The 15,252-nt window shown below is 36.1% G+C and overlaps 1 protein-coding gene across 3 annotated transcripts in view; it reads right to left on the bottom strand.

Moving 5' to 3' along the window:
• Positions 1 to 15,252, bottom strand: part of GSTCD (glutathione S-transferase C-terminal domain containing) — a 60,391-nt gene that overhangs the window by 43,962 nt on the left and 1,177 nt on the right. For 2 of the 3 annotated variants that reach the window (XM_064652040.1, XM_064652041.1), the window contains exons 2-5: positions 10,125 to 10,556; positions 8,072 to 8,533; positions 4,556 to 4,810; positions 3,685 to 3,778 (exon numbers count right to left, since the gene is read on the bottom strand). In XM_064652040.1, the coding sequence (XP_064508110.1) occupies positions 3,685 to 3,778; positions 4,556 to 4,810; positions 8,072 to 8,533; positions 10,125 to 10,535 (1,222 nt within the window). In that variant the 5' untranslated portion in view covers positions 10,536 to 10,556. Of the gene's footprint in view, positions 1 to 3,684; positions 3,779 to 4,555; positions 4,811 to 8,071; positions 8,534 to 10,124; positions 10,557 to 11,939; positions 12,095 to 15,252 lie in introns of those variants that run through there. The other variant, XM_064652039.1, reaches the window with a different exon arrangement.

Genomic DNA, 15,252 nt, shown 5'->3' with positions numbered 1-15,252 from the left:
CTTTCACCTCCCTCTCCAAAGAGAAAAAAAATCAACAACAACTCATATTTACAGTATAGTATTAATTATTCTGTGGCTTATAAATCAAGGTAACAAGTCTCTTCACAACAATGATTTAAGGGACAGCCTTTTCACTGAAAGTAGATGTTGGGCTTTCCAAATTTTGTCTCATTTTAAAAGCTAAGCATTCTAAAAACCTAGCAACTTTCTCAAAAGTCTGGAGACTGGAATGCAAATAAGGGGCATGCATCAGTCAGGGTATCATTTTATTCAGGCCAACCTTTCTGTGACAGCTTTATATAGCAATTTAATTTGGCCATCAACTTGCTACTGATCACAAAGCAAGGATAAATCAAACAAACTTGATCAGAGTCATTCTGTCTTCAGCTAGGCAAGGATGCATTGCCTTGCAATGGATTAACACCCGTTCCTATGTGCTGGACACAGAACATGTAAGGCCTTTCCGTCTTCCACATGGGCTTTTTAAAATTTGCCCACAGAAAATTTTGCCTCCACAAGTCAAAACACTTGTCCCAGTCAATTCAATACTAGGAATCCATTTCTTACTAAAAATACTGAAGCATGTTATATACTTGACATGATTCACCGGGAACTGTATTTATATACAAACCATTGAATTTGTTTAAAACCATAAAGTTAAAGGGCAACATGTGTTCCATTGACTGGTAAGAGCAAGCTGCATTAGTAAAATGCAATCACTTACTTTGATCTAACTTTATTTATCTGCCTACAGTTTTTTTAAACAGACTTCCTTCCCCTCTAAGTCTTCACATATTTTGTAACTGACCCCTCTATCTCCTACTGTGCAAGCACAGTGGTCTTTCCAGTTTCACCTGACAGTAAGTCATAGTTCAGCTAAGGAGATCTTTTTCTGACTTACTATAATGCCTTCATTCAAGAAAAAATATTTTCATGAGGAAGAGAGCATCATCTACAAGCTCACAGAATGTAGTTTCCTACTTGCTACATTCATTCTGTGAGCAGTTTCTTTGGAAAGAATAGCATAAATTTGTTCACAACTAACCACTACCTTCATAAGTAAATAGCACCACATACATACTGTCAGTCTAGATGGTTAATTTCAGAATGAGATACCACAAATGAAGAACATAAAGTACTTTCTGCTTAACAAGTACTTCAACTCGTGAGAAAAGAAGTAAGGGTTTGTGAAACTGAGGGTCAGTTATTTCTCATTCTTGAATTTCACACCAATAAATAAAAAGCTGTTTTAGAGAAAAAAATAGATTCCTGTGAAAAAAAAAATCTTTCTTTTTTGTTTCACAATGAACACAATGTTTGATGAAAAAACATGACAGTACCAAAGACTCCATATATCATCAGAATGATAAAGCAGTGACAAGGGTTATCACTGTCCAACCCCACATTGACACACTTTCCCACTCCCTTTAATGTGCTTTGAGTGAGCCTAAAGGAAGCACCCCTAATCATAATCAGTCAAACTGATCTCAATATCCACAAAGTCTTTGCAGCTGGCAGGAAATTAACCTGAAGACAATGAATGATTTCATACACTTAGGACCAGGAACACAAGTGAAGACTGCACAATTGACTGAAGTTCCAAAAAGGATTATAAACCCTCTTTTTACTGCTGCCTAATATGAACAGTGAAACCACAGAAAAGATGTTGCATTTCTTTATTGCTCACAAATCTAATTAAATATAATCCACTCTTTCCCAGACCTCACATTTAATCAGCAGTAGCACACTATTTCCATTCATTTTTATTTCAACAAGCACCTCTTCCCAAAATTTCAGCCACTGCCTTGCCAGGGAAAAAGGTGAAAACACTTTCTATAATGACATACATCATGCAATTATTTCCTTGTACTGATGTATCTCATTTTCCTTCTGTCTCATTTTCTTTGTCTCTCTTTCCCTTTTTTCCTGTGACTACCTATATTTACATATTCTGACCTGCCACCCTCTTTTTATTGTTTGTACATATTCACAACAACATGTACCTTTACTTCTATGGAAAACTCAACACAACCAAGAACTGAGTTTGGTTAGAACTTTTGGATTGTGTCTACCGCCAACTGAAGTATTTATTGCAAGCAAGTATTTCAATAAATATATTAATGGCGTACAAGCATTTGCCTCTAACATAACTTAGAAATTCTTTTGAGATTTTACACAAAATCTCTCTCTCAGCACCCTGTTAAACTAGCAAAACTTCCCAAAAATTGTACTGAAAATCAATTTCACAGATCAATGTCATTAGTAACCATTTCAGGAAACATGAAGAAAAGAGACAGCAAGCAGGAAACACAGACAGGAAACAGCAGGAGCTGATTTTTCTCCACAGCCTAACCAAGTCCAAGAGCCTCCTTACAACAAAAAATTTCCAAATATATATTCATTATATGAATATATATGTTTCTGTATGTTATGCATCTTTTTCACAATTTTCTTTCAAACAGAAGAGAAGAGATCTTGACAAAAGCATGAACTAAAACTTTAGCCCAAACCCTGAACATTGGAAAGGAGCAAAAATGTTCATTCACTTCTGACAAAATGCCGGAACTTGTCATAGAAATTCAAGACAAATAATCCTCCCAAGCATTTCAGCAGACTGCAAAGGCTATTTTAACACAAGAAATAAATCCAAAACATCCACATAAGTCTGAAGAAGCATGATGTAATATAGACAGAAGCAAATCTAAGTTTGGTTTTGTTCTGGGTTTTTTTTTCTTCCATGCTAAAGGAAAGACTCTGTAACTAAAGCACGGTGTGCCACATCCCAGTAAACATTTCTCTCAGGACAAAACCAGAGGAAAACAGTGTTAGAAGGATGGACACTTTCTATAAAATATAAATCTACTAATGGTACACATGTGAGTTTTGTCACAGCTTTGTGAACTACACACAGATCCAAACCAGAGGAAATCAACTTGAAATTTTACCTTATTTTTACAGCTTTTATATCACAGACAAGAATACATGATGGTATTCAGTTAGGTAATTTTGAATTATTTTTTGTAAATGTATAGCTCTTCACTAACTTCTTACTGCCTGGCAGCATGCATAAGACATTTTAGAGGACACTCTACAGCACGGTGGAAGAGGTATTCAATATTCACAACGGTGATGAAAACAATAAATGTTGTGGTAAATCAGGGGGTTTTTTTCCGTAGAACCACAGCCCTTGGGCAACAGAACTGCCCTGCAATCCAGCAAAGCAAACTGTCCCTACAGTGCAGGGAAAAGTGCCACTCAGTATGTAGCTACCAAACTTTGCTAATTACTATTATTTTCATCACAATAAAATCATCATCTGCTGCTTTGGGAGACACGGTCCATGTACAACTTTTGTGCCAATGACATTAACATAATGTAGTTTACTATTCTAGGTATAAAGAAAAGTTTAGGAAAGTAGGAAACAGTGGGGAAAAATATGGTTCAGAATTCAAGGTCAATTTTTTATTCCCAGTTTGGTCATCAGCTGTTGATGACCTGTGAGGGAAGTCATGTCACCATGTGTCAGAAACAGACTGAATTTTAGAACAGATTTAAAATTGCTTACCCGTTCCACAGAGCTCTGAAACACATTGAAAATTGACATATTTTCCTAGGAAACAGTTAAATGGCTTCACCAGAAGAAGGCACTGTTAAATATGCACACATGTACATAAAACCTCTTACCTTCCCCAGGACTGACTGCAGACGGTAAACTGGTCCAGTCTAGGGTCCAGTTGGGGCATGGATGTGGAAAAAACTTTGCTTCAATTCCATTTTCCTACATGAAAGTAAGAAAAAAATAAGTTAAGACCCTGATCCTTTACCACTAAAGTTGGTATCAAAATTCTCACTGAATTTAATGGCATCAGATCAACACCACCTTCAACCTAACTGAAACTAAACAGGCAGATGACTCTACATTATATGAGATTCAAATAACTCTACATTATATGGGAGTCAAATTATATGAGATTCAAATTATGTATTTCTCTCATTTGCACAAGAAAGTCCTGTTAATTTTTTAGGAAATGCTGTCAACCTCTACGCAAAAAATACTGAGAGTTACGGAACATGATGGACAGTTTTCTTTAACAAAACTCATTACAGAGTTCCCAGATGTTCAAAGTTCTAACAAATAGCAAAAAAAAAACAACAGTAAGAGTTGAATAATGAAGCCAAACATAAAAGCAACAGGGTTTTTTGTCATCCTTTACAGAAATATCTTTAAAAGATGAATACAATATGAAAATGCAAACAAAAAGTTACTTTGATTATTCTGAATTATTGACAGGGCTTTCAGCAGTCCTATTTTCCTCAATTCCTGAGTTGATCAAATATCAAAAGAGAAAGAAAAAGTAAAATCAATTCTAAGTCAATGCATATCAGATATAAGAAAAGCAAGACATATTAACTGTCAGAGACAGTTAATATGTCAGACAAGTTCTGACAGACAAGGCTGTCAGAATTAGCTTCTACAATTCCAATAAACTTTTACTTACTAAAAATCAAGCAGAATATTGCTACTAATGGTAACTCATTAAAAAGCTTAAATTACCATTAACTTAGTCATAGTTGGCCTTGGACCACCTATAAAATGACTGTCTTCGTTCTCCTCTTCTAACTCATCAGGAACTGAAGAGAAGTCCTGTGCCTGTTCCTCTGGAGCAGACATCAACTCTGGAAGCTGGAGAAGCTCCATATTGCATTTGCCAGCAGCTTTCCTTACTCCAGGTACTTCTTGAACTCTTCGATACCAAGTGGATATCAGTGGTAAATTTACCAGGTTTCTGCCTTGTTTCTTGCTGGAAACCTAAAAAAATAAAATGGGAGGGTTTCTTCCTACAAGCCACTAGAAGGCATGAACTACAGAAGTGAGCTCAGCTCCATGCCAGGCATGTGTATTCATAGCATGATGGTAATAAAACTGCAGGTAGAATTCCCAGTTGGCCATTTAGACTTTATCTGCAATCCCTGTTTGCTTAATAGGATGAAAAGATTTACATGACCAATGTTATTCATAATTTCAATCAGTAACAAAAAAGCTCAATTTAAATAATGTTCTTAACTGCATGCCATTTCCTAACATAGGAATGATTCATTTTGGTCGGTAGTCAGAGAAAAAAACCCAGTGCAGTGATTTGCCATGAATACTGAACTCTGAGCAAGACCATCTGAATGTTGTTCTTTCCCACAAGTAGCCTGAAGTTCTTAAAAGCTCATCCACCAACACCTATTTTGCTGGGAACTGCAAGCCTGAAATACCTTACACTATGTGGCAACAGCAAAACAGAAACAGGGATACATTATCCTCCTTCTTTACTGAAGTCTTTTCACTACATCTGCAACTTTTTCTAGTAGTAGTGAATCAAATTTATTTCTTTTTGTAAAAGTCATATATTTATTCAGACTTTTTTACAATCTTAATTACATATTTTAGACAATAATGGTAACCAGTATGTTTCTTTTGTGAATTAAGTGTATTATGAGTTGATGTGGCCTTTAATAGAAATTAGAATTTTAAGTGTAAAAAATAAAATAAAAAATTTCTTTAGTAAGAATATGTTGCACAGATTAAAAAAATTACACCACATCACAATTTACATGAAGTCCAGTTACTTTTAAAAAGGATGCATTTGATGAAATTAAATCACTTTCTTTAGACTCCCAAATTTTTTCAAAACAATGAAGATCATCCTCTTAACAGGAGAGGTTGTGAAGTCTCCATCCTTCGAAACACACTCAAAATATAGACTGGACATGATCCTGGGCAACTGGCTCTAGCTGACCCTTCTTTAAGCAGGGGGCTTAGACAAGATGAGCTCCAGAGGTGCCCTCCAACCTCAATTATTCCAACCTGAACTACTTTGTGATGGTGTGCCTGCTTTAAACATAAAATTAAAAACCATGATTACAGGAAAAGGCAGAAAAGGCCATGCAAAAGCAGCATTCCTCCACATATCTGTCCACAGTATGGAAGTAGAAATTGGTAAAGAACACTTGAAATGACGTGAAAGTTCAAGCAGCTCTCTTGCATGCTGTGTTTATAACATGCTTAGGATAATCAAAAGTAATTAGCAATAGCTAAAGGAGCAAAGGAAGGATGAACTGTGTGATTTTAGCATCTAATTTAATACACTAATAGTAACACAGGCAAAGATACAATAATTCAGTTAAGAAAGAAGTCTTTTGGAAAGCAATTCTAAGAGGCACTGTTACACTTGTTATCAAGTGTTCTAAATTGTATTTTAAAAACTGAAGAGTGGTTTCTGCCAGATGAAGAACTGAGCTTCTCTTACACTTTTATTAATTTTCAGCAGTTACAACTAACAGAAAGTGTACCAAAGCTAACCTCAGGAAGATAACTGAATTGGAACGAGGTAATGAAAAACAACTCTTCAGCTTCATTATCTTACTTTTGGTAATTATAATTACAATCAGCTAGTCAGGTCCACTCACATTTATGGTGTGTTACTTTCCAGACACATACTCACTGAAGACTTCATTATTATTCACACCCTTAAATCAGTGGAAATGCAACTATAGTGATTTTTTTAAACACAATCCAGGAAGTCCAGTTATACAAGTGAGAAATAATACTTTAATAGGGAATTAAACTCTGGCACTTCCATCAAGACCAATTTCAACTCACTGCTTGCAAGAAGCTTTCAGATGCACGTTACTCAATTTCAATGATAACTGTAGGAATCAAGGTATAATTTCTTAGAAAATGATCACTTATCAGAGAAGAGAAATAAAGTAACATTACCTGAGAGCTCTTGTAATTCAGATAAAAATGAAACTGAAAGCCAGGTTTTTAGGGCAATCCTTGGCATGATCTACACAAGTGTATTATAAAATATATAGTTCATAAGCTGCTGACCAGGGCTTAAGGGTCACACATACAAGGTAAATAAATACATCATTCTCAGCTGCTCACAGTACATCTACAGAACAATCTCAATTGCATTGCTGAAATCAATTAAGCATCTGATCCAAGAATCTTCCCATGTCCAGCATCAGTAAATCAAAAAATTACTATAAAAAGTTATGGTCTTATTTAAAAAGGTCTTGGAAAAACAAAGATTGAAACACTTCAAAGATTTTTAAATAGTAGGAAAGCATTTTGTCTTAATACTTTTGTTTAGTATCATTAATGCAGAAGTTGCCGTTCATCTTCAATTACGTGATTCACAAAACAAACAAAGCAGATGTGAATTAAGAACCATTTCTGTAAAATAATTCATCATCCTAATTCAGAGGCAGCCATATTAACCTACTTCTGCACTCCAGTATTGCTACATCAATACACTGAGGATTATGATATTGGCTAAAGAAGTTATAAAGTGGATATTTATCACATTACTAATGTTCGATAGTCCCTATCTTGATTTTAGAGATTGTTTCTCTCAATCTGACTAGCAGCATCTTCTCCAGGAATTCCCTTTGTTTTCGAACACCATAAGGCAAATTTGGCAAAGCAACTTGCAAAATCAAAATGTCAATACTAACCTCACTCAGAGCTCTTCCTGGCAAGAGACACCAGCTTAGCTATAAATCTCATAGCATAACTGCAGGAATGCTGGTAGCAGGCAAATTCACTGTATCATTTCATTGTAATGGGAAATAAAGACATAGCTGTCATTTCCTTAAATCATTCCTGTGTGTATATCCTTACAAAACTAAGTACACAGATTGTGCTGAGCAAGACTCTTGCACAGTCTTGCCTCAGAAGTTTTTCCCACTCCAGAATTGGTTTTGAAGTTGAGCTCAAGTCACTTGTACCAGTATTCTAAAATTACTATTTTCTGGGCAACTTGGTACCAAAATATTTCAGTATAATATTTTAACACCTAATGGTGTTTACTAAGTATTTATATGCTACGTATTTAAAAGTAAACTCACCAATCTCTGGTTTTTGTGTTTGTACAAAAGCAAAGACATATCCTCTGTTTTGGGTTAAGGTCACACTGTAAAAGCCATAATAGGTTTTAAATAACATATTTTACAACTTTCAAATTCTTAAAAAACATACATACGCACTAGTTAATATTTGCAGAATTTGTCATCTTACCAAGAACTGATGGATGCATGGCAATAGCACTATATCTGCCACAGTAAAATAAAGCCCTTCTGCAAAGATGTGGTCCAAGAGCGGAAGGTCAGAAGTTTTTGTTCTCCTGATGTGGGAGGCCTCTCTGTTGACTGCATCTGATGCTTCCTGGACAAGCAGCTTGGAGAAAGCTAAACTCAGTTCCAAACTTGGGGGTGGATGCTCATGCACTTCCCCTGCTTTTAATTCCCTTTCTGCTTCTTCACCAAGTATGGGCACTGTAGCCTTGGCACCTGCCTTCTGCTGTTGAAGTTTTTGCCTACGAATTTTGTCATCATTATGCACTCGGACAGGTTCTCCAAGCTTCCTTTCAAACTGTAAAATGTCAGGAGGAATGGCCTGACAGTGCTCAGGAGATGCCGTCAAAAACCTTTCCACAGCCAGAGGAATGCTGATCTCACAAAGTCTGGTCCACTGGCTAACCTGTCAAATAAATTTATGTAATTAATGTCTCTACAGAAAGAGAAACAAAATCCAGGATACATTTTCATTCACTTTAAGGAAAGAAATTCCAGATTTCTTTGTTAATCTTAGAAACTCAGATATTCTCTATTACTTTTGTTACAGCAGAATTAGGAAGCTAAACCTTATATATAACAGAATGAACAGTTATCCAGTATAGCATATTTTTACTCCTTATTATTGACGTAATATTAGGGTGGCTGCATAACTCATGACAAGCAAAGCTGTGACCAATTTCTACATGTCATCTCTACAAATGGTGGTAATAAGATCCAATTACACCAAACAGATTTTGAGCACATTTATTTTCAGAAATGCATTATATTATTAGTGGGTTTTTAACATGCAACATCAAAAAAAACTTTTGCCTAACTGAACAGCACTTCAAAAAAACGACTTATTTTTTTTGATGCTGTTATCCTTGTCCTCTTTTTCTTATTACCTGTACTTAAAGGTTTTACAATTTTTAAACTCTTTTCTTTTCTTATTCCGTTCACTCACTTTGCAGCTCTCTGAAATATAGAATGAAGCTCTCCAGCAGTTCCGAAAGGTTACAGAGGTTTCTGGAGGATGTCAGGGACAACATCTTTACACCAGCACTGTGTGCACTAACACAGAGATGTGCTCCTCCAGATCTGCTACATACCAACACAGATGAACCAGGCTGGAGACACAGTAATCAGTGGCAACCATGGATGTAGCAATCCTGACAGGCTGGAGCTCAACCTCCTGAGAGAGCGAGGAAGGCAAGTCTAGATGGATGAGCTGCCAGATGAGTAAACTGCTATGTGATAAATAGACTGAAATCTCAACTCAAAGGGTAGTGTTGGTTAATGGTTCACATGCTACCTGAAGGTCAGTTAGCAGTGGAAATCTTCAAGGGTCTAAGCTGGGGCCTATCCTATTTGATCATCTTTACCTGGAGGGGGGTAATGGATTACACTCACATCAAGGACAACAGTGAGTTGAGCAGAGCAGTCAACAAACTCCATGAAAGAGCTGCTTTTCACATGGGCCTGCACAGGCTAGAGAATGGGCTGACAGGAATAGAATATTCCACACCTAGGAGGGACTAAACTCCTGGAATGGTACAGGCTAGGGACTGGCTGCCTGGCCATGTTAGCCACTCTGCTGAAAAGTCAGTGGACAACCTGACGAGGATAAGCTAAACATAAGCCAGCTGTGCACCCTGGCAGTGAAGGCTAACAGTATTATGGTGCTCTTGAAATCAAAAGTAAAAATAAATTAGATAGTTTTTAGTTTACTTCAAACTTTAGAACTCATTTATACTGCTAGTCATGAAACAGAGATCTAACATACTTTTTGAATTTTAAGGGTTTTTTGTGCTGCTAAGTAGTATCTTCAAAAATAATTATTTTCATCTTTATGCCAAAGTACAGATATTTCTCCATTAAGGAAATTTCATTTTCTAAGCAAATTAAATTTCTCACTAAAAGAAGTTAGTTTACATCAATATTAAGAGTCTACTTCAGAGTATTTAATGCTAATAAAAAGAAATTTTAATGTATCTAAGAGAAAGAAAGGCACTCACTTCAGCACAAGCTTTTAAACAAGTCTTCTTAAAGCCCAAGAGTTCCAAAACATCCTTTTTAGATGGATCTGCCTCGTATGTTTTCTGTATTATATGTCTTAAGACAACAGAAAGCCCAGTTCGGCAGAATTTGCCATCTTTCACGACAACTGCAGGTAAACTGCAGCTCTGCACAACCTCTGGAAGCTGACACCTGGAGATTAAATGCACCTCAAGATCGCCAGGGAGGTTTTTCGTCACACACTGATCACCCACATCTTCGCCAGTTGGCACTAGGAAAATCTTAAATAATTTGCAGTCACAGTAGGATAGCAAAAACAGGGAGATAGATGTATGAAGAGGAAAGATACTCTCTCTGTACTGATGAGAAAAAGCCAAATATAAATGTTCTTCAGTGACGCAATCTTTCATCTTCCTCCTGAGTTGAAGTTCCTGAAATAGAAATCAGAGCACGACATTCATAAAAGAATACAGAACTTAGAACAAAAAAAGGTTTAAAACACTGGTTCTTCCACTATCTGCTACAACTGATTTTAACATAAGACACTACTACAGACAGACATCCTGCCTGTATATTTGGACCTCAGACCCTTTTTGACAGAAAAGAACAGTTTCACATATACATTGTCTCTTCACATACAGATCATGGATAGGAAAAGTATTAGTGTACTTTTTTTTTTACATTTTAGCATATTTCTGACATCAAACAAAACAAACAAGAAAACGTTTTCTTTTCAATTTTTAAGTGCATAAACATTTTATAGCAAGGTTTTTTGGGGTTTTTTGACTCAAAATCTCCCACAACATTAACCGTGTATTATTGAAAAAGCAAGTTCCTGAGCACACATCTACAACAGTCAGTTCTGTAATACACACACTTGTCTTTCTGTAACTGCTAAAAGGCATTTATAGAGGGTATTTAGGCCATGGGAAATAATATTGGTTTCTGTATTAAAAATTAATCTAGAGCCTGGTGACATAATAAATGAAGGACACATAGGAAAATAAACATTTCTTTCACGAATGCTACATGAACACCTCAAGCATCCAACTACTTTAAGCAGTTGAATACGAAGTAGCATAGCTGAAATTAATATCTTCTCAATATATTAAAAGCTAAAATTAATTTTCCTCATTGTGGGTGGAAAAACTACATTTTCCCTATTACAATATTCCATACCAGTTTAACATAAAGCACTGATGCAATAATTTTAATGCTCCATTCCTCAGTGGAATTGCCCATTAACCTACAAATCACAGCTCGCATTGAAAAGCCTTAGACACTAGATGGGGCTCTTACAGCAAGCGTTACAGACGACACCTCTAGTGCAGTGAGAGAAAGAAATTTAAATGTTGCTAAGGAAGGCCAGAATGTTTTTTATATACATATATACAAAGCATCAGTGACACTGGAAAAACACGAGTCTTTCAAATAACTGTCTGGATTAATAAGGTCTTTGTGCAGTTACATGAATATGATGGAATTATTTAAAAAGCAAAAAAACGGTTTTCATTTGATATATGCTGATTATTTGATTATTTTTTCTTCATGTAGACATGTACATCAAATTTACTACTTCTATTATCTATCACGGGGCCAAATCAACCACCTAAAAGAAGGCAGTGGAAGAATAAAACCACATCCACCTGACACTAAGATCATACTAATGACTGTAATAGCAAAGTATTTTTAAACTATTACATGACATGCTATTGTCTCAGAAGAACAGTGGCTCTACTATGAGTACTGTTGCTTTTCTTTAATTAGTACACCTGCCACACAAAGAACAAGACAATACATAATGAAATACCTACTTTCCCAGAAGCTATTTAAGTTGGATAAATCTTGACAGCACGTAAGTCAAGACAGACTCAATATCCTAAGTACAGCTCTGTGGCAGAAATTACATAGTGAAGGCACTGCTAAGGAGGCAAGTCAGAAGAGTTAGTCTTACCTGTTAAATCCATAGTCATCAGCACTTAAACTCCTATTCTTGACTATAGTACTACTGCCCATCTTTTCCTGGCCACTCTGGCCACTCAGACATACACATATATCTTACCAATCACTTCAGTGATGAATGTTTTCTTCTGGTTGACCTTACTGGACACAATCAGTTATTTTGGTCATTATCATGCTATATAGAACTGATAAATACTTTGGTAAATTCTGATAAGGTTTCTATTTCTAAAGTATATTATTCTACGTTTTCCAACTATTGTAACCTGTTGTTACAAATTATTCTACATCCATCACTCAGGACTGCCCAAATAAAACATTAATCTTTTCACCACATAGGTACTCTCAACAGGTACACTGACCCTTGCCCACTTTCATCCAGAGTAGCAGCTCTGAAGCACTGTCTCACCACAAAGGGTAATGTGTCATTAGACTAAAAATAAAACGTAAGTATTTAAAAGATGCCCAAGTAGAGGTACTACTGCTTGAAAACTGGTAGATGAAGGGGTAAACAGCCTCAGTGTGAATTCTCCTCCAATCTGTTGAACAAAATCACTTCTACTCAGTAGCAATGAATAACAGACAGCAGCTGTCAGACAGTCCCAGAGACAGTAACTTACTGGAAATAATGACTTGGTCACTGTCCTGCTTTGTATTCAACCCAGTAAACACAGCTGATGCTATCCTATTAATCCACCTGTATTCTTTAAGTTTGAAATACTTCTGGTCAAATTAAACCACTCTCATCCTCAGGTATAAAACTATCAAAAATCATGCAAACCATACAAACCAATACTAGGATCTTGCTGAAGCAGGATAAGCAGATGTAGTCCAGAACCACCCACTCCATTCTCTTTACAGGGTCAGAAAATGGGAATATGAATTCAGGCCATTTCATTTAGTCTGTAGTATCGTAACTTCAAGTTACTTCTCTCAACCATTTTAGGTAAAGCTCTGGATTTTGTACTGAAGAAAAGGTACATTCAGCAAAGGTCTGTTCTTCCAAATGCCTTGAAGAGAGAACCTCTGGGAGACAGCTGCACTAGACAGTTTGAGGGTGGTTACTAAACTCCTCAAAACTCAGACTAACTTTTGTAAATATACACAGTCAATTACCACTACTCAGCTGCAACATGAGCTGAGTATGACATGACAGACTGAATTATTTTTCTGAACCTAAATGAACTTCTACAAAGACAAAAAGAACACAGAAACAGTGATATTTATGATCTACTTCGTAAAGCACTCATAAAAATTTTAGAGATGGATTTAATTCAAAGTGAAGGGAGAGAAGAAGGGTTAAGCTAAGACTGCTGTTTCAGTTAATTAAACTCTCCTCACATAGGAGGAGTAAGGGAAAATCCAAAGATTAGTATTATGGTCAATATTATGAGAATTTCTTTTTTTAAGGAATCACATAAACAGTGACAGTATCAATACAACAACAATTAATTATTCCATTTAGTAATTCTGAACCAAATAAAAACAAACTGTAAATTGCTAAGTTCTAAAAAAAAAGTGCAAGCAACTAGTATCTTACACTTAACAGTGGAAAAGATTCCAGAGGAGGTGACAACTCCAGCTCTCACAGCAAAAATACAAATGTCTCATTTCTTTGGTTTTCAGGGAGAATTAAGAACATGGCACATTTCACAATATCAGGCTTAAATCTGAGAATAGGTACTTACATACACAAACGATTTCCAGACCTGGACAAATTAATCTCTTATCATTTATATGACAGCAATTCATTTTGGTTTGTATGGGCAATCAGATTTCTCTCAGCTAAAGGCCCTGATCCTGCAAGTTCTTATGGTACCAGACCTGAAGGCATCTTTGCAATATACTCTTCCACTATTTTAAAATATAGTCCTAAATTCTTCTCATACACTATCCTACTACATTTTTTCTTCCCAAAGCCCCAAAGAACAGGAAATATCAACTACAGGGATGTTTAAAGTTACATACTTTTCAGACCAGGAGAACAAACTTTAAAAGGTAAGGAGAGCAAGCACTGGAAACCCCCAAAACTGCTTTTTGCATTGAGCTTTAAAACATCAACAGAGCTAATACTTCGATTAATTAATACTTTAATTTCCACAAGAACTTTAAAAAGTAATTTTAACAAAATGGGCTTCTTTCATGACCTCCTTACACATTTCATTAGAATAGCAAAGCATTCAGTCTGTATTTATTTGTATTGCTGGTTGTAAAAACCTATATGTCCCTTCATCACAACAGTAACTGAATGTCTCCCAAAAAGCCTTGCAAGGTGCAAGTTTCCTGTGTTACCATCATACATGTGAAAAAACAGAAGCACAAAGAGAATTTTTAGTTCACTGACACACAGGAAAATCTAAAATTTAAACATTTTTCTTAAAGGATTTGTTGTTTGGTTGGTTGTGAGATTTTGGGTTTTTCTAAGGCCAGTCTGTGACAACGAAAATTAGTCAGGCTAATTTTATTCTCAAGTCTCTCACAGAAGAGAAACTATATTAATCTGCCCAGGAGTTCTGTCTATAAGTGACTTTACCTGTGTTTCTGTATTGTTTCCTGTGAGAAGATAAGGCTACCTTGAATTGTCACCTCAACCAAACTCTACACCCTTACACTGCCATATCCTACCCCTCTCCCATATTTTACTTCAGAGAATTCCTCCTAACATCTTGACTCTAAGCAACGACATTAACAAAGTTGTTCCCTGTATTTTTTGTTCCCAAGACAGGTGGTTTTCCACACTGTTTTGGCTCTGCAGGTCTACCTTCCTTGTGAATTTATGCACAGCCTTTCATCTCAATAGCCCACCTGGCTGCCTGTTCTCATTAAAGTGTTTTCACTTAACTGCTACCCTTCCATTAAATGTGATACACTGATTAATCCCTTGGCAGCTTACTAAGACAAAAGCAGACACAGACCTACACAATAAAACAAAACATGCAAGGCAAAATTGACAAAATCTAACACGACATTGCACTATTTGCTCAAAACATTTTTCCCAGCACTTTTTTCTCTAATTAGACTATAAATTCTGCTGGAAGAGGTGGCTTTTTATTCTACTGGCCTTATTTACAATAGCCACTATCTGAAAGAGGGGAAGCAAGAAGCAATGACCAATACAGGATTTGCACAATAACGTAAAGATGAGATAAATAATGCTGTCTACCTTTG

This window comes from Pseudopipra pipra, chromosome 4 (assembly GCF_036250125.1).
Source record: "Pseudopipra pipra isolate bDixPip1 chromosome 4, bDixPip1.hap1, whole genome shotgun sequence".
Taxonomy (NCBI): Eukaryota; Metazoa; Chordata; class Aves; order Passeriformes; family Pipridae; genus Pseudopipra; species Pseudopipra pipra.
Note: the sequence above shows the minus strand (reverse complement) of the source record. Positions and strands in the feature narration are given on the sequence as shown.